The sequence below is a fragment of the Tachypleus tridentatus genome, chromosome 6 (assembly GCF_004210375.1).
Source record: "Tachypleus tridentatus isolate NWPU-2018 chromosome 6, ASM421037v1, whole genome shotgun sequence".
NCBI classification, from domain to species: domain Eukaryota; kingdom Metazoa; phylum Arthropoda; class Merostomata; order Xiphosura; family Limulidae; genus Tachypleus; species Tachypleus tridentatus.
The window spans coordinates 96,576,051-96,597,331 of NC_134830.1; the positions used below are offsets into that span (position 1 = coordinate 96,576,051).

Below are 21,281 nucleotides of genomic sequence, written 5' to 3' on the forward strand. Positions count from 1 at the left end.
CTGGATGATTACTTCCCACCAGATAACTTTTTACTTATAGAAAATTGATTCTTTATTTATTTTTTTGCCATTGAAGGTTTTGTCTTAATTACATAGATTTATCACTCCAAAATGTTCACACTTCCTGTAAGCATCCATACTTAAGTTTGATACCACACATAATTTTTTTTATGTTTTCTCACCTGAAAAGTTTAATTGCATCCTATGCATCATATAAAAAAGAGCTAAAATATTGTACCAACAGGTGTCCTTATTATCATATTTACTATAATATTCTTATACTTCTAATATGAACATTTGTGGACATTACTCATCTTTTGTATCAGTCAGAGAAGATTATTTACCTGTGTGTGATATACATAAAAATATTCAAGCTATTAAAATTTAATGTGTTAGCAAATAAGTTTTGTCACTGAAATTTTGTTTAGCATGAATTAACTAGGATGTTCTGTATTTCATATAAAAACCTAATAGCTATGACATGCTATGACTGATATACAAAAATAGTTTTTGAGTCAATAAATTACAATCCTTGGAAGTGGATAGGTATTCTACTTTGTGATCTCATTCACCTTCCAGTAATTTTTATGGATGAATTCTTCATAGTTGCAAGTATAGTAGACAATGTCTAATAACTGGTACTTGTGTCCATTGCTCTTCTATCTTTCAAGATTTCTTCTTCTTTGGAAGCCTCAGCTTGTCTTGCAACTAGCAATCATCTAGCCAACTAATTTATTGGAGCTTTATCTCCAGTACAAGTTTTGTGAGGTACTTTTACTGTCTGGCAAAAACCATTAGATTTAATCTAGAAGGTGTTTGGTATTCCAAAACATACCATCTGCTGAGACTGTAACTATTTCTCCATCTCCAAGGTTTCCACTCTTTGCTCATCTGAGTATTGAGAACACTTGCTCTAACCATTTATATCCCACTTGAGTAATGCCTTAGACAAATTCTAATTTGCAAATTTCATTAACTTCAATGTGCCGTATATAAACACCTCATCCTGATAATATAATTATTTTTTCTCAAAGCATTTGGTTTCCATCAACAGGAATGTTGTGATTATTTAGTATTTATGTTGTGAATTTTAATGTGATTGACATTTCCACAGTTTTTTTTTCATTTATAATTATATATTATTTAACAACAACAAAATCTTACTGATGGGTATTAATTTCCCAGTTAATGTTTCTGCTACATAGGTCAACCAGACCTCTACTCTTCCATCTCTGCTATCTGGTGTTTATCAACACCCAGGGGAGGGGTCACTCTCAATCAAAGCTGTCTCTGTGATATGATCTGTTGTGAGATGAGACATGCATGCAGATTGAAAGTGTCTCTCCAGGGGGATCTAAGATGACTTTTCAAATGATCGTGGAATGACTGAGAATAATTTAGATTCTGGTTCCTTCTTTTACTAGGTCAGCCTCAACAGAGGATCATTTTGAGTAGCCATCTCTAGCCCCTTTTTCTTGAGTTGGCTACTCGAGTGTATGAGGTTTTGGGGGTTTCTCCTGTTGCAGTTGACTCTACTCCCTCCTTGTTAGCAGAAAGGATGACAATTAACCACTTGGTTTTGGTCTCCAATACCTCATTATCTAGTGTAGGCAGTAGACGCATTCAAATTCTATGGGTTTACATCTGTATGCCTTTCCTCCCCTAATTTGGCTATTGCCTAAGGTTATGACTATGGTTCATTCTACTCCATACTGAGTTTCTTGGTTGCATCTTATTTGCCAGCTCAGACATGGTTACTACTTCTTCAGTATCTGCAGGAATGTTCACCTCTATCTCTTTTACTTTGGAAGTATCTGTTGAGAAAACCTCAATCAGATTTTCTCTACCTAGATGTTTGGAAATTCAGTCTTCATGGTTGGAAGTTATGTGGTCCTTTGTCCAACATAAGGGCTTAACTTCTAAGGTTTCTCTGTACTTAACTAAATATCTCTGTAAGGTAACCATGACTGTTTATCAAGGGGAATGGAATATTTATCATCATGGGTGTGGTTTTATATAAGACATTCTCATCCACTATTTTTAGGTATTCTAAATATTTAAGGGTTTTTGGATCTATAAAATTTATTAAAATTCTTTTGTATTCTTTAGCCCAAACAACCTCTTCAGTTATTGAATTGGGATTTTACAGTTGTTTTACATGTGTTTGCTTATCCTCCTTTTGAGCCCTTAGATTTGTATTCTTTTTTTCACCTTTTTCTAAAATTTTACTTTTGTTGTTGTTGTAGGCTTGTGAATTTGTTTGAAATCCATTTGCATAGAACTCTTTATCATTCCATACTTGTACTGCTCTAGTATGTTAGGTCTTTTCTTCCCAAGACTCTGGCTGTCAGAGGACGGGAAGAATCTTTCTGACCAATCAATATGCTGGCCATTTCACACCTTTATAACCTTTCTGATCCTGATCATTTGTTATGTCCTGTTGGAGTCCTCAAGTGTTATGTGGCTTGTATTAACTCATTTCAAGATCATAAGAACTGATCGTTTATTCACTGGAATCCTTCTGTTTCCTGTAACTTGTCTCCCATCACCCTCACAAGGTGGTTTTGTAAATTGATACACATTACCTATAATGGATTATCATTACAGGAGAGTAATCTTTTGTGTGTCACATCTCACCATATTCATCATATTTCTATGCTATTAGCTGTTCTGTTAAATTGCCTGCTGGAAGACATTGTGCAGAATGTTATTACTTACATGATCTGGCAGTTTCTTATTCTGAGGGTTTTCGAGTACCTCTATAGCTATTTTGACTACATCTGTTGTACTTTGACAGAGTTGCAGATCTTCCTCAATTATGTACTTTTTTTTATTTCCAGGGTTCCTTTATTTTTCACTGGAACCAACTGTATGGGGAGAGTTACCCACACAATTCCACACTAGCAACTTCTTTCACTGTAATTAATACAGGTTGCAAGATACTTTGTTGAAATGGGGTGTACCATAAGACCATCTAGGTGCCTACTGGATGGTATTACCTTTATTATGGGCCACCATTCATGGACAGTCATGAGTAAAGCTAAAGGGGATCCTGCCCATTCCTGTCAATCATCAGGTTGAATAAATTTGGGTCTGTTTGCTTTTAAAAATCTAGGAAACTTGGATCAATTATTGCACAATTTTCAGAGCACTGTTCCTTAGAACTCCCCAGTAAGTATTACCCTCTTATCACATCTGGTTTCCAGTCAGTGGGGTAGTGGACAGAGGCTTTTCCTCTAGAGTGTTAGAGTTCCTTCCTGCAGTTTTGGGGAAGAGGGCAAAATTGGGAGTTCTTAGATGTTTTTCCCAGATATCAGTAGGAGTGGCATCAACCTCTGGAGGAACCTACTCATAATTCCAGTTCAGATTTGACACAAAGTTGTCCTGTTGAGGAGAGGATGGCCCCATTCTTTGATCAAAGTTGCTTGAGTGTATTATTCATGGAAGGTGTATTACATGAGGTCTAGTATGCTTGTTGTTTTTTTGGATCTTTTTAAACTCTAAGACCCATCCTCAAGGTATTGTCTCTTTTGTTGATTGATCACGGTCTTGAATGTATTGTTTATGTATTCTACTTTCATAACAGTTTTCTTCTTCTGTCATTCTTTGTGAGCAATTTTAATATCCCAGAAGCTTTTATATGCAGTTCCTGACAATGTCATCCATAGCTGGTATTTGAAGCATTTCGTGTTGTGTGATAACACGAAACCCACTTGAAGTAAAAATGTATCTCAAGATGACTAGTATTAAAACTTTTATTAAAATAATGTAGAGAACAATGTTTTGACCTTCTTAGATCATCTTCAAGTTAACAAGGAGAGCTTGCAACTGACCATTGCTGGGCACGTCTTAGGGACGAGAGTATAAACTGATATGGGATTATAGGGGGCATTGCAGTATATATTAGGTTATTAATTAGCACATGTATAAAGGTGTTTCTTTATATTGGTTTAATTGTGGTTTGAGTTGTTGAATAAGTAAGGCTTGTTTGATTTTGCATTTATGTTTGTTTCCCTCCTTAGTATCTGGGTGTTTTCAGATGTGTTTTGGAAAGAAGCTTATAACAAAATACAACGTTCCAGTAAACAGTGTGCTAATGAAACATGTAAATAAGATGATGGGCAAGTCTTTTTACACTTCATCAACTACACATAAGTTCTCCTTGTTCCACCTTAACTTACTCCTAAACTTTGCTTTAGAAACTTCCTACTGGTTTGAGATTCCAAATCTGTGTGATAAAGCAGTCAGCAATGATTTTTGGTTGTTATGACTGTCTGTTGCAAGGTTATTTAATGTTAATTGTTTTTTTAAATGTGCAGCAAGAAGAACAAGTTGTACTTCACTGCTGTGTATATTCAGTATATTACTATTAAACTTGCCGAAGTTGCAGTGGGGAAGCATCAAGTAAAATCGTTTTTTTTATTATTATCTGGAGAATAAAGGTTGTTGTTTTTCTCTACTTTAGTACCAATACATCTAAATCCCTTCAATATGTACTACAAATTCTGGAAAACAATAACATTTTGTGAATGTTTTCTTCAAACATTTTCAAGTTTTCACTTCTTTTATATTCATAAAATAATACATATGTATCATACAAGTTTGCTGTTCCTATGAATGATTTAATTGCACTCATGAATATTGTTCTACATAAACAGTTTCCCTTTTTTCAATGAAAATATTGTAGTAATGTTCTCATTATGTCATATTCTTAGGCTGTTTGGTTTGGATGTGATGTTGGTGCAAGATTTGCTGGTAAGCCTGGTGTCCAGGATCTTAATGTGTAAGTACTTGTTGCAGGCAAGTTAAAATCAGTACACTGATGTAGTGTTTTTAAGTTAATATATTCACAGAAAGCCAATTCAGTATATGACTTCTCTGTGGTACTTGCAACTATATTAAAGAAGTGGTTGTGGCTTACTTTGTGGAACTTTTTTTTTTCTTGTGGTATTTAAAATTGAATAGGTAATGTTGAAAAGAATCAGTATTTATTGGCTAGATTGTGTTAGAAGAGGTAATTATTTCTTGTTCTTTACAACAAAAATAGCTTGTAAAGTTCAAGTAAAATGAGGGCTGGGATGTTATTTCCATACTTAATACATCTAAAGATTGCAGTTATAAATTTCCAAAATGCAATACTGGACTAGAAAAGTTACCACCTTTAAAATATGTTACTATATATATGTAATTAAAGTATTTTGGTATTTAGAAGGATATAGTTATTAAATTGACAATAATAATAATTGTGATGGTTGCACCCAGTTTTTAATTATTTAAATGTTAATTGACTGTTCACAATTTTATTGTTTCTATATTAATAAAATGGAACTGATTTAAGAAGGTGCTGCAAACGTAAATTCTCGTAGACAAAGAGATTATTTTGAATCTGTGAAAGTGCAATGCATGTCATAACTTTGTATAAATGATGCTCTGAAGTGATCACTTTCATGAAGATGTACAACAGGTTGAATAACTGCATAAGCACTTGTTAAGTTACCAATTATAATAGCTTTGTATGTGACAAAAAATATATTCTTGACTTTACTCTCTTATGTCATTAAAAGTGAGTGACATTTAATTTTTGAAAACTTTGTAAATATTATATTCTTAGTTAGTAATGTTTTTACATTTGAGTAGGTTCAGTCATGCTTCTAGTAGTTTAATTCTGTGGTAATGGTGTCTTGTTGTGTTCTTTATCAATTAAAATTCTCATGCTGTATTGAATAATGTTTTTTCCTTCGTACGTATATATATTGAGTTTCATAGAAAACCATATCTCTCACATATTTATTTCCTAAAATAAAAATACCAGGTCATTTTTTTTTTTTTTGTGTGTGTGTGTATATATATATATATATATATGTATGTATTTTTTTGTTTGCCTGACAGACATGATTTTAAATTAGTGTTTGGTGTGGACATCAATCTTGGGCTGAACAAAGCAGAACGACTTTTATATGGTGATTCTCTAATGACACATGCTATGGTTTTTACTGCAGTCAGTTTCAATGTGAGCCTTTTTCTTTTTTGACTCGTAGTTTCTTAGAATGTGGAAATATTAACCACTACTAACTTCAGTCCTTTTCTGTTGTCTTTAAAAAGATAAAAACTTTCCAACTGAGCATTTTTAAATTATTCCAAAACTTAATTAAGTAGTTATGTTGCAGAATCATTTATCAACTTTTAGCAGTTCCATGCTCAGAATGAAGTTTTTCAGGAATTTACATGATATGTCATTACATTATACTGCTTAAAATTTAAGTTTTTCTTTCATGAAAGCAAAAATGTGTGAAATTCATAGAATTCTTATTGACGTGTGATTCACATATTTATTAAAATTATAAAGAGTATAAATAAATAGTTACATTATTATGACTTTGAAAAATCTGGAATATTTGTATAGTACTACTATTGTGAATAGTTTTCTGCAATTTGAGATTGATTGACCTTCAAAATTATATTAGATGAAAACTGGCAGATTTTCAAAACCCATAAAAAGTATAATAGAGAAATTTGTAATGTCCTGACCAGCAAAACAAACTGGTATTTAAAAAAAGATTGTGCAAAATTTATTTTTATGGCATGAGATTGGTGATATCTATATGTAATACAGTTTGGATACATGCAGTTAAGCTTTCAGGTAGAAGATACAGACTGGTATAAAGCAGTCTCAAATTTTATAACCTGCTTTTTGATTATAATCAATTGATTTAACAAACACAAAATTTGCGAATTAGAGTATTCTTTTAAAAAGCATTTATGGAAGAGAAAAATTAATAATATTTGATTTTTTGCAGCTGAAATTAGCAAAGTTTATTCAACTGTAAAGAAATAATAAAAACTATGTGGGGGGCTGAAATTTTTCAGTTAACTGTATTTTTGTTGGATTTTGTATAGAATGAATACAATATGTGAATGGGAAAATGTATTTTGGTAGGAATGGAATTTGCAAAAGTGGGACTTGCACAACAGTGGCCATACAGTTTCTGTTGAATCTTACCACCATGTGAGAATTCCCACAGATACCATTCTTACTATGAAAAATTTAGCTGTTTCCAACAAGATAAACTTGAAATTTGTTTTTCTACTATTTTATGTTGCCTAATTATGAGTTTACCTTCAATGATGTTTCTTGCTTTTCCAGATAACGTATTTTATTGAAATAACCTTAGTTAATTGTAACTCAGTTATATGAATATATTAAATTTGGGTACTAAAAAGTGAATAAATAGAACTTAAGTAGATTTGTTTGTTTGTTTTGAATTTTGCGCAAAGCTTCTAGAGGGCTATCTGTGCTACCTGTCCCTAATTTAGCAGTGTAAGACAAGACGGAAGGCAGCTAGTCATCACCACCCACCACCAACTCTTGGGCTACTCTTTTACCAACGAATAGTGGGATTGACCGTCACATTATAATGCCCCCACGGCTGAAAGGGCGAGCATGTTTAGCGCGACGTGGATGCGAACCTGCAACCCTTGGATTACGAGTCGAATGCCTTAACACACTTGGCCATGTTGGGCCCAATTAAGTAGAGAACTATGCCAAGTTTACTAATTACTACTTTCTCTTGCTAAGGCTAGACTTGAGAAAGAAGACATCTTAACCTAAAACAAAATCTAAATAACAGGTTTTAAAACCCATTCTACAATTCTGGAACACTTTACAGCTTGGAGCTCGAAAGTAAATTATAACCAAGAATCTTTTGGATAAAGAACATCTCAAGTTTTACAGAGCTATATGTGAAGTGTATTTTCACATCAGTTTCACTTTTGAACATATTTAAATATTGCTTATTTTAACATAGGACTTAATTTTATATTTTTAAAGTGTATTATTTTAGCTATTGAACTTTTTATATTGTTCCATGTTTTGTATCACAGGAGGAAGGTAAACCAATCAAATGGAGAGTGGAAAATTCTTGGGGAGAAGAAAGAGGTGAAAAAGGTAACATCATTTTCATTATTAATTATGATATCCTGTAAGGTAGGAGGGTATGTAAATATGCATCCCCTTAAAAGCAAAATAGATAGAGAAATTCACTTTTGTATGCACAACTTATGTTATCAAGATAAATCAGAAATTGGAGGTATAATGGAAGTGTACATCACTATCCTTTCTGGAGAATATGTTTTTCCCTGATGAAAAAAAGATGTGTGTGTACAAATTTTTAAATTGCATTACATTACTATTAGGTAAACAGTAAACTGCCCCTTGTTCCAGAATGTTAAACTGCAATCTTTATTTTTTTTTCACATTATTTCTTGCAATAGTTGTTCTTAAATAATTAATTTTGCTTTTGCGTATCCTTTCGTGAGTTCTAAATGTTTACATGTACAGAAAATCATGTTTTGCAGAACACACCACTGGATATTTTGTATTTTGAAATAATTTTTTTAATGTCCTATTTTCTTATTGTATCATGTATTACCAGTTGTTTTGATAAAGTTTTGTCATTTCCATGTTACAATATCCTCATGCTCAAATGGTTATTTTATGGTAATTTTAGTAACTTTTTTCAGTGTATATATGGAAATATACACACATTTTTTATTTGATAAAATATTTGATTATCTAGTTGATGCATAGAATTCTATTTTTGGAATTTCAGATTTAATAATTATACAGACACAATACATTTTATACTTATTATTTATGATGGCATGTTTTTATTACATCAGTACATGGCATGGTGGTTAGGGCACTTGATTTGTAATCTGAGGATTGCAGGTTCACATCCCTATCTCATCAAACATGCTCACTCATTTATTCATGGAGGCATTATATTATGTGATAGTTACTACTACTTATTGGTTAATGAGTAGCCCAATAGAGGGCAGAAGGTGCTGATTACTAGCTTCCTTCCCTGTTATCTTTCACTGCTGAATTAGGGGTTGCAAGTTCAGATATCCTTTGTGTAGCTTTGCATTAAATCCAAAACAAACAGCACTAGTTGATAGTTTATACCATATAATTGCAAGCTATTCACAAATACAAACAAAGGGAATGGGTGTATACAATTTGAAGAGAAGTAACATTACTGATTTTGCAGGTTTAGTCATAACTGCAGGTTTGCAGTTATCACACTTTTGAATTGTCAGTTTCTCTTCATCTTCAGATTGACCCCTTGATGTGGACTCCTGTACATGGTGAGGGGACCTCCCAAAGAAGGTTCTGTTCTTACAGTTTACCTCCTCTGTGATCTAAACATTTACCTGGGTGTTTGCTGTGCGTAGTAACCCATGAAGGGGAGGAGAGAATTCTCGTGGTTGAGGAGTCCAACTCCAACACACCACATTGGCCTTGAATTCCTGTAAACAGACAGTCTTGGGGTGGCCCCCCAGGTTCAGTCGGCTAATCCATTTGGGCCAGGGTCAACTGAGTACCAGCATAGGACGTCCACAACGGGTGTTGTATACATTGTGTCTAACACTGTTGTTTGGGTATAGTGCTCACGAAACCCTGACATTGCTGCAGTGCCCTTAAGGGCACTGTAAGTGCATCCTTTTTTAGGGCTCCATGGTGGGTGGGGTCAGTGGGCACCAAAAAATTTCTATTTATTAAGGATACTCCTAAAACAAAAAAATAACACAACTTAAAACCATTGAGGTAAACCTGACTACTGGAAAAATGACCATGCATTGATGGATCTGTACAGCCTAACTCACCACTTGAATCTGTCCCACGATTCTTAATTTTGCATTCCTTAAGTGACAAACCTCTAGGACAGATGTTCCCGTTGTTTATTTAGAAGGGCTTGTTGGCTTCCCTAAATTGGTAAAAAAAGCTACGTTCAGGAGACATCGTAGTAGAAACATCTTCATAACAGTATTCCAAACTCCTCCTGACATCAAAGGCCTTGGGGGACATATCCATTGAGGTTACTCCTCATTCCTCTTTGAATACTTCCAGAGGAGTCATAGTTGAAAGAGATTTAAGAATTGTCCCCAAATCAGAGATCCTCTGAATTGTAAGGTGTGACCTTATATTCCAAATCCTGTACAATGTTTCCATTGTTAACGATTTTGTCATTCAAAACAATCTTACTGTGGTTCCTTGACCTGTGCCTGTTGTGGTAGTAAAGACCATAATGCCATCGAATGCCAACTTGAACCACATTGTATAAACTTTAATGGTACGCATCCTTCTTATTTTACCTCTTGCCCTAAATGGGTAGAAGAAAAAGTACAACGTCTCAAGACAGTTAACAATCTCACTTACACAGAGGCTTGAAAATTATTATTACCTATTCCTTCCAGAACTTATGCTGCTGTAACCCATTCTACTACTACAGTAGGAGTCCAAACAGACCTTACCCTATCTCCTACACAATCTTCACCAGCAAATTTTAATGAAACACTTCCCAAAATCAACACAGTTCACGAATCAGTGTCTCCTTCCATCTCTGTTCTGACCACACCTTCCAGTCATTGCGGAACTTTACCTTCTTCATTTATATGCAAAAACGGCTCGTTTGGGCTGAGAAAACACTTTACATAGAAGAGCGAACAACGTTTCGACCTTCTTCGGTCATCGTCAGGTTCACAAAGAAAGAGGTAACTGACCGGAAGCTGACCACATGTTTGAAAGGGGTTGTGTAACTGTGTGTCGAAATGTAGAGGGCGGTATTAGATGTTTGAATATATAATTTTATTTATTATATTAATATAGGTATAAAGGCGTTCCTTTATATTGGTTTATTTTGGGTTTAAGTTGTTGTATAAGTAAGGCTTCTTTAATTTTACGTTTGTTTATGTTTGTTTCTTTATTTAGTATTTGAGTGTTTTTTATGGTTATGTTGTGTTTATTTGACTTGCAGTGTTCAAAACGTGTGAAGGTGACTTTTATGTTCTTTGAATCTGGTTTCCATTTTCTACTTGTTTCTCCAATATAGAAGTCGTGGCAGTTATCACATTGTATTTTATAAATAATGTTGGTGTGGTGTTTGTCAGTGTAGTTTTTACATAGTATAGACCTCAGTTTTGTGCGGGTTTTGAATAAATTTGGTATTAATTGGAATGTCATATTTTGTTACTAATTTTGCCAAATGTTGGTTATTTGTTTGCTGATGTCGGGAATATATGGTATACAGCAGTATATGGTTTCGTGGTTTTTTGATTCGTGAGCTGTATTTACTTTAGTTGGTTGATTTTGCTTTCTGTGTAGGTGTGTGCGTATAATGTTTTCTACGGTTTGTGGAGGAAACTTATTGATGTTGGTGAAGTATTGTTTTATTTTGTCTAATTCATCGTTAATTTTATCTGGTGAGCATAGTTTTATGGCTGTGTTTATTTGGTTTCTTAGTATGTTCAGTTTTTGTTTTGTTTCATGTGCTGAGTCCCAAGGAATGTATAGTCCAGTATGGGTGATTTTTCGGTGGATTTCTGTTTGAAATTGTGTATCAGTTCTTGTAATTTTGAGGTTAAGAAATGATATTTGATTGTTTTCTTCCTGTTCACATGTGAAGTTGATGTTGGGATGTATAGAGTTAATGTGATTGAAAAATTAAGTATGTGTTCTGTAGATTTGAATCCGCAACCATGTCATCTACATATCTATACCAGTATAGTGGTGGATGTAATGCTGTGTTAATTGCTTGTGTTTCAACTTGTGTCATAAAAATATTGGCTAGAACTGGTGATACTGGGTTGCCCATGCTTAGGCCGTTTGTTTGTATATAGTTTTGGTTGTTGAACATGAAGTTTGTCTTTATCGTGGTGAATTCTATGAGGGTTGCTAACTGGTTACTGGGAATTTCTATAGTTGGGTTAGGGTCTGGATATAGAGTTCTAAGGCTATCTTGCAGGCTTCAGTGGTTGGAACTTCTGTAAAGAGGGATATAACATCGAAACTGGCCATTAAGGCTTTATGATTAAGTTGATTTAGATTAGACTTGAAATTAAAAGAGTCTTTGATAAATGAGCTGGCTGATGTTACATATTTGGAGAATGCCCATGCTATGTATTTACCAAGGTTGTAATTAAGCGATTCATATGTGGACATTATTGGTCGTAATGGACAATCTGGTTTATGAGGTTTGGGGATGCCGTATATTTGCGGTGTCGCGTGAGTCGGTTTTACGTAGGTAGGAATAAAGTGTTTGTGAAATTGTGTTGGCTTTTTTTCATTTGTAGTAGTAATTTGTTCAGTTCGTCTCGTGTGTCTTTGTTGGATTTGTGTGTATTGGTTTAAATTTGTTAGGTGTCTGATAGGATGTTATTCATTTTTGGATGTATTCATTCGTGTTCATTATGACTATAGCGTTACCTTTATCTGCTTTTAGAATTTTTATGTTTTGTCTTGTTTTAGGTTTTTTATGCAATTAATGTCTCTTTTGTAAGGTTGTTTTTCAGTTTTCTGTTTTGTGAAATTATGTTGATGGTTTTGTGAGAAAATTCTTTGAAAAATCGTTTAAGATGTTGTTTTTAGGTGTTTCTGGAAAATATAAATTTGTAATTTTACCTGGGAAGGTTGGCTGTTGGATGTCAATAAAATTATCTAAGTTGTCTTCTTTCTGTTGGTTGTTTTTGGTTGTTTCCTTGTTTTTGTTCTCTGTAGAAAGTATCACAAGTCTCCTGGCTAGGTCTTCTAAACATGTTTTGATTTCTATGGTTGGAATGTACCTAGGTGCTATAGCGAAGTTGAGTCCTTTGTTAAGTAGATGTATCTCGTCTGTGTTTAATTGACGGTCGGATCTGTTAATTATGAGGTTAGTCAACGGTTTGTCGTTTTGGTGTCTTTTCTGTTGTTTGCATCTTAGTTTTTCTAGTTTTTTGTTGTGGCAGATCTTTTTGTCTCTGTTGTTTTTAGTATTGATTTGGTTTATGTTTCGTTGTATAAGTCCGTAAATCTCTGGTTTAATGCAGCATGCCAGTTGATGGTCTAGATTCATTTTTTGTTTTTGTAAGTCATGTAGTTCTTTGTATTTTGTGTTCAACATGGCTTTCAGTAGTTTTTCTGTAAATTTTGGATAATGTTTGTGTATGTATTAAAATTTTTTGAAAGTTTTACCTTTACAACATTAGGGGTTAGTTGTTCTTTTCTACATTGTTGAATAAAATAAATGTCATTTCTTCTATTAATAATTCGTTGGTTTAAATTCCTTAGTTTCTTAACGATGGTGTGAGCGTGTACTGTTAATATTGGTGTATGCGGTATGCTAGTTCAGACATAATGGTAACAGGTAACAGGTAAGTACAAATACACTGAGAAAAACACAAAACTTACACTTCTCGTTACAGTCGCCGTGATGAAATAATAATCAGTGATGACGAGAAACCCACTTGTTGAGAAATTTATATGCAAAAACGGCTCGTTTGGGCTGAGAAAACACTTTACATAGAAGAGCGAACAACGTTTCGACCTTCTTCGGTCATCGTCAGGTTCACAAAGAAAGAGGTAACTGACCGGAAGCTGACCATATGTTTGAAAGGGGTTGTGTAACTGTGTGTCGAAATCTAGAGGGTGGTATTAGATGTTTGAATATATAATTTTATTTATTATATTAATATAGGTATAAAGGCGTTCCTTTATATTGGTTTATTTTGGGTTTAAGTTGTTGTATAAGTAAGGCTTCTTTAATTTTACGTTTGTTTACCTTCTTCAATTCAAGATGTTTCCTTGGGGTCTCCCTCTCTTGATACCCCAAAAATTAAACAAATCACTCATCCATGCCCTCAATCATTAGTACATGTATCAATAAATTTAGACCCGACCATTCAAGCTAGAGCAGGATCCATAGAGGGCAATAGACCCACATCCAATAAAGAAAAAAAAAAACGCAGTCATAAGTAGGACTCTTTACCGTCTTCTCCTCTGAAATAATTACACATATCCAAACTAATCCAATGGAACTGTCGAGGTTTCCAATCAAATGTGACTGACATCAAAGATCTGATTGACTTTTATCATTCCATATGTCTTTCTTTGAAGGAAACATTTGTACTGCCTACAAATATAGTTACTATATTCATTATACTGGAACGACTGGCTATGTGTAGGATGGAGACATGGGATATTTGTATTGCTAGTTGATCAGCATGTGCCCACCCAATCCCTGTCATTGACCATGCCGTTGGAGGCTGTAGCCATCCATGTCTCTTTGGGTTGTACCATCACTATTTGCTTTCTATACCTTACACCTGAGATGCATTATAATCAATCAGACCTCGATGCCTTCATTGAGCAACCGCCAACCCCTTTTTTAATCTTGAGAGATTTCATTGGGCATAATCCCCTCTTGGGTGGCTCCCGTATTGATATGAGAGGGCACATCATAGAGCATATGCTTCTGAACCACAACCTGACTCTGTTCAATACTAGCTCTTACACACATTTTCATGCACCCAGTCAGTCATTTACAGCTATAGATATTTATGTCTGTTCCCCTTTGCTACTCACTCGCTTTTCCTGGGAGGTTGACATCAATCCATGAGGTAGTGATCATTTTCCTATCATATTACGAGAGATTAGCCATGATCAGTACCATTTTACCCATGTACCTCGGTGGAAGTTGGTCCAGGCCAACTGGCCTTTCACTAGTCTCTCGTAACTTGATTTTGCCATCTTATGTAAATCAGCCATAGATGATTGTATAGCAGCAGTAACCAACAGTATCATACAAGCTGCTACTTGATGCATCCCTAAAACCTCGACATATTCCCCACGGCATCCTCACCCTTGGTGGAATTCTGCCTGTTCTATAACATGAAAAACCCAGAAACGTGCTTGGGATAAATTTCGAAGATACCCCCATGCTCTCAAACTGCATTGCATTTCATCAAGCCCGTGTACACGCTCGGCAAGTTAGACGTCAAAGCCAGAAGGAATCTTGGATTAAATACACCTCCAGTATTTCTTCAACAACCAGCACAAAAGTTATATGGGATATGGGATCCAGAGGGTGAGTGGAAGATATACTACTGCCCCCCTCTCTATCTTATTATCTGATGGCCATGAAGTTGCAGATGCACGGAGCATTGCCAATACTCTTGGGGACTTCTTCTCTCGTGTGTCTAGTTCTTTGAACTTATCCCTTTCCTGTTTAGCCATTAAAACACAGGCAGAGCATCTGCCTCTTTCCTTTTCAACTGACCATTCCTATGACTACAATCGCCCTCTTACACTGATAGAACTCAAACTTGCAATTTATTGGTCTGGCAATACATCAGTCAGACCTGATAATATATATTATTAGATGTTACACCACCTATCCCAGAACTCTCTTACTATTCTCCTATCTGTCTTTAATTGGATATGGCAGGAAAATATCTATCCTGACACTTGGCAACAAGCTATCATACTCCCTATTCTGAAACCTGGGATGGATCCAACTATTCCTTTGAATTACCGTCCAATTGCTTTACAAGTTGTCTCAGTAAGATCTTAGATAGAATAATCAATGCCTGCCTCGTTTGGTTTCTTGAATCAAACAACCTCCTCTCACCTACTCAGTGTGAGTTCCAAAGACTACGCTCTATGATAGACCACTTAATTTGCCTTGAAACATCAATCAGAGAAGCCTTTTTAAGGCGACAACATCTTGTTACTGTTTTTTTTTATTTAGAAAAAGCTTACGTTACAACATGAGATATAGCATCTTACGAGACCTTCACTCATATGGATTGCGTGGCAACTTATCACTTTTCATCAAGCAATTCTTAATGAAGAGATGATTCCAAGTCCCTGTGGTCTCAACACTTTCTCATTTTTTCTCACAGGAACTTGGAGTCCATCAGGGCTGTATTCTGAGTGTCACACTTTTCATTATAAAGATTTATGCCATCAGTGAACAGCTACCCCCTACAGTTAGTTGCAAATAGTCTTTTTGTTGATGACTTTCACATCTCATGTCAGTCATCAAACATGAGGTTTATTGAACAGCAGCTACAAACTGCAATCACTCAGATACTGAAGTGGACCACAGCAAATGGTTTTAAACTTTCACTGTCTAAAACAGTTTGTATACATTTCTGCCGCAAATGGGGAATCCACCCATATCCAGAACTCCGTCTTGATGATGTTGTACTTCCTGTTGTCCCTGAGGCAAAATTCTTAGGTCTTATATTTGATTGTAAATTAAATTTTATATCGCATATCAAGCAACTTTGTATCAACTGTGTAAAAGCATTGAACATTCTCCATGTCCTCTCTTCTACTTCTTGGGGAGCAGATCGATACTCCATGCTCAAATTTTTTCATGCCCTAGTCTGATCCAAACTTCACTATGGGTATGTGGTTTATGGTTCTGCCAGAACCTCAGCACTGAAAATGTTGGATCCTGTCCATCACCAGGGGCTTCAGCTTTGCATTGCAGCTTTTCGTACTTCTCCCATACAAAGCCTGTATATGGAATCTCATGAACCCCCTCTATATATTCACTGTTTGCAACTATCTCTAATGTATGCTTCCAAACTTCGGTGCTTACCACAGCATTTTACCTGGAACTGTGTTTTTCAACCACAATGGACCACACTTTTTAATAACAGAAAATATGCCACTGTTCTTTTAGTCTCCGTATCCAGGCACAATTAGAAGAATTGGATTTATTCTTGAATAACATTGCAGTTTCTTCAAATCAGCCTATTCCACCATGGCAAATTGCTGTCCCCAATTGTAACCTATCTTTGAGCTATCTGAGGAAAGCAGATACACACAATTGGAAATATTGCTCTTTCTTTGGTGAACATCTTTCATATGATTCATCCATTCTTATATATCAGATGTTTCCAAATCGGGTGACTCAGTTGGCTCTGCCATGGTTTGCGACAGTTCAATTGTGGCACACAGACTCTCCCCTTCAGTTTATGTTTTCACTGCCAAATTGTATGCCATCTCTCTTGCACTAAATCATATTGAAATAATGCAATATTCAAATTGTACAATATATACAGAATCACTTAGCTGTCTATTGGCCCTGGAATCATTCCATGATAGTCACCACCCTCTTCTCATCAACATCGAAAACAAACTGGCCCATCTGTCTCCGTTCAATTCTTTTGGATACCAGGTCATATTGGTATTTGTGGAAATGAGCTGGCCAACAGAACAGCAAAGTCTGTCTGTTCTGGATCTATCATCCCAGTACCCATCTCATACATGGACTGTGGTCCAGTTATCAAATCCAGACTGTACACCAGATGGCAGGCAACCTGGAATGAGCAACACAATAACAATCTTTTTCAAATCAAACCTTCTCTAGGTCTTTGGCCCTCTTGCTTCTGTAAGGATCGAAGAGAGGAGGTTGTTTTGGCAAGGATATGCATTGGTCACAGTTTTTTAACCTACCACTTGTGTGGTCCATGTGGCACTCAGATCACAATCATCCACATTTTATTATCATGCCATCATTACAACCTGGAACGACGACACCATTTTAAAGATATTTGTAAGGCAGGTTTGCCCTTGACTTTGGCCCATTTATAGGTAATACTGTCCATCTCACTCATGTTTTTACATTTTTAAGAGCCATTGTTCTTTTACACTTAATTTAAGGTTTTTTATTGGACTATATAGTGTTTTAGCATGATTTCTTTTACACGTTTTAATGTTTTAACATGATTTCTTTTACACATTTCAATTTTTATTTTGACTTGAACCCAGGACTGGAAAGGTCAACTTCAGGTGACTGACTGCAAATTTGATCTTGATGCTTCAATCTTCCTGGCATGTCTTAATTTTACACATTTTAGTTTTTATTTTTATTTTGAACTGAACCCAGGACTGGAAAAGGCCAACTTCAGGTGACTAACAGCAAGGGTGTACTTCTTGCTTCAGTCTTCCTGGTGGTTCCTAATTTTATGTATTTTACTTTTTACCTTAATTTCCCTATACCTATACTGTACCACATCTTGTCTGGCACAAGATAGCCTTGTAGCTTTGTGCCAAAAAACATTGAATACCTACCTACCTACCTTCAGATTGACTTAGTGACAGCAATGTTTTACTTTGTTAAAACATATCTAATGATAGATGAATTCTCACATTTTCTAGGTACATGTTCTTTTATACAATTATACAGCTATCTAATTGTATTTAAAAATATATATGTAAAAACGGCTGGTTTGGGTTGAGAAAATTTTTATGTAGAGGAGCGAACAACGTTTAGACCTTCTTTGGTCATTGTCAGGTTTACAAAGAAAGAAAGAGGTAACTGACCGATAGCTGACCACAGGTTTGAAGGGGGTTGTGTAATTGAGTGTAGGAATGTAGAGGGTGTGCTAAGATCTTTGATTATATTTATTAATATAATCACTGATATCTAATTGTATTCTTCTGCACAACTAGAGCATTTGTTCTATAGATGAAAATTATTTTTTCTTTCAATTTAGCATGTGGTTAAAATGAACTAAAACAGTTCTCAAAGATTTAATTAGGGTTTTAGGTTGTTAAAGATCATAATTAAATCTTTGAGATCAGTTTTGGTTCATTTTAGTTCAATGTGATAAATATAAAGATGCAGAAATAATTATTTTGAAACATAAATTCACTAAATATTAATGTAAAAAATATATTTAATTTTTCTACTTATAACAGTTGTACCACTTTCAATGAAAAAATGTATAAACAAACAGTGGGAATTCCAATGGGTGCTAATTTCTCCTTAAACATGACCAACTTGCATCTATTTTCCTATGAATATTCATTTTGTAACAAAAATTAAACCCTAACTTGTATTCCTGTAGTTTTCATTACACAGATAATCTGATTTCACTTATTAATCTGAATTTTGATCCTAACATAAAATACCTGACAAAGTTTATAACAGAAAGATGTATTAGCAGTGATATTCATGTTCAGTATTTAGTTATAGACAATCATTTAGTAGAAGGTAGAATATGGTTGACTATTTTTTACATGAAAAGGTAATTTGATTTTCCCATTCTTAGTTTACCCACTCTTAACAGTGTTGTTCTATCAATATTGGTAAAGGGACTATTATATCTCCATTAAAAATTAGCAGTTTGTAATAGCAGTAATTCTTTTATGGATAATGTTGAATTATTAATTAATAAACTGGAAAATAATGGGTTTTTTCAATGCTGATTTAATAATTTTTTTTACTTTTTTATAATAAATGTGAAATTATGTTGCACGTTAAGCTCTTGTTCATGGAGACTTTTAAAGGGTGTTAGTTAGTTGGTCTAAGTAACAAACTGTCACATTTGAAATAGTTCCATACATCAGAGAGAATGACCAACTTCAGGTTGCTGGGTTGGTTTCAGCTTACCCATTTTGTGCATAAACAGTAAGGATTCTTCATTTAATTTAACATCTCTAATTATTAGATAAAAGGGTGGAGGCTGGGAGTTCTGTAGAAATTTAGGGTGACTCATTTCTACTGTAAGTATATTTTCCATATTATTAAATAAAGGGAAGAGGTAGAGAGTTTCAATTTATAGAATTATATTGGGTGGATTTAATTCTGTCTAAGAGCCATTTCTAAATATTAAGGGTAGCTGTCTTCTCACAACTGGCTGCAAACAACAAAAGGCAGTTGGATTTGAGATGTGGATTCAAGCACTCAATTTCTAACCCTTAACTGATTCTCCTTACTTACTGGCAAGTTGTGCATCGTCATTTAAGTTTTGCATGATAGATGTACTATCCCCAATACATTTGAGTGGTTTAACCACAGGCATTATCCATTATGACTTAAGGGAGATAACAATAAATAATAATGAAGAAATAATTTTGGATTTCAATTTTATTATATTGTGTCTGGTTTATATTGAGTCCATTATTGTTTTATAGTGATGATTGTAATTGCCTTTTAATAATTGACATATTGCATAGCATTAGGTGTATTGATTGATTAATATATGCATACACACAAATGCATATATATGAAACATTATTATTATTGGTTTCTCAGCTGTAAAATGTTAGTAAACGTTTTTTGTTTTGTTTTTTCAGTTTTATCTTAACATTTCTTAACAGAACATCATTATAAGATGTTCTTATGCTGCATTGCCTTCATGTTTCTAGACCCATGATAGTTGACTTCGATATTTTTTACGTTTGTGGACTTGGCTTAGTTTGTTAGGTTTGAGCATGAAGTATCCTTTGTATTTACATATGCATAGTGATCATTCATTATATTTAGATGATTAGGTGAATAAATAATTGGTTTCCTACTACACATTTAACAAACAAAAAATCAGCTACAGTATGACAGAAACAAGAAATATAAAATATTTGAAATAGCTGTATGGAGAAAGAAAATGGTCATTACTGAAGTTGAAAGACATTCCTCAAAAGCTAGGAAATTTATATGCAAAAACGGCTCGTTTGGGTTGAGAAAATATTTTACATAGAAGAGCGAACAACGTTTCGACCTTCTTCGGTCACCTGACGATGTAAAATATTTTCTCAACCCAAACGAGCCGTTTTTGCATATAAGTTTCTCAACAAGTGGGTTTCTCGACATCACTGATTAAAAGCTAGGAAAGATTCACAACTTCTTGGTTTGATGATGTAATTAATAAAATTGTTATTGAGAGGTATAAGAATAGGAATGATAAAGCAAAACAAGCAAGAATATATAATAATAATAAAACTAAGAATAAATATTTGAATTTAGAGTGTTGTGAGGGAAAGTAAATAACAATTTGTTTGGGCACCACATGACTATCTAAAACAAAGGTGAAATTCATTTATAGAGGGAATCAGCTATCTGGTATATGTAGATGTCTAAAAACTAATGTTGGTACATGTAAGCATCATTTGTTGGTGAAATAATTCCTCATGAACTCATCTAATGATATTGTTGGCATACTTATATATTTAAAAATGGCTGGTATGGGTAGAGAAAGCACTAATAGAGGAGCGAACAACGTTTTGACCTTCTTCGGTCATCGTCAGGTTCACCAAAGAAGGTCGAAACGTTGTTCATTCCTTTATTAGTGCTTTCTCTACCAGCCATTTTTAAATATATAATTTTATCTACAAGTGGATTTTCTCATCATCACGGATGTGGACATACCTTTTGCACATAAATATATCTTTATGTTAAGTTCGTTTAGCAGTTTCTGTTGAATGTAATTTGTATGTACCTGTTTTGTTAAAGAGTATCAGTAATATTTAGACAATGAATTTTTGTTTAATTTAATATGACATGGTTTTGTGTTTAAAGCCCATAACAACCTGAAAAAAGGTTTTCTATTTCATTATGAAAACTAATTAGAAGATTACAACTTGTTTTTGGTTCATCTAACTCTAGCTATTCTTATCGAAATTTAAAAAGTACTCAAGTAAATGCATTTGCATGCATACACATAGACAT

General features: G+C 34.4%; 1 protein-coding gene across 1 annotated transcript in view; it reads left to right on the forward strand.

Moving 5' to 3' along the window:
• The window catches only part of LOC143253116 (bleomycin hydrolase), a 52,334-nt gene that overhangs the window by 30,296 nt on the left and 757 nt on the right, over positions 1–21,281 (forward strand). Inside the window, exons 9-11 of the mRNA XM_076506407.1 lie at positions 4,716–4,783; positions 5,890–6,010; positions 7,882–7,945. Of these exons, the coding sequence (XP_076362522.1) occupies positions 4,716–4,783; positions 5,890–6,010; positions 7,882–7,945 (253 nt within the window). The remainder of the gene's footprint in view (positions 1–4,715; positions 4,784–5,889; positions 6,011–7,881; positions 7,946–21,281) is intronic.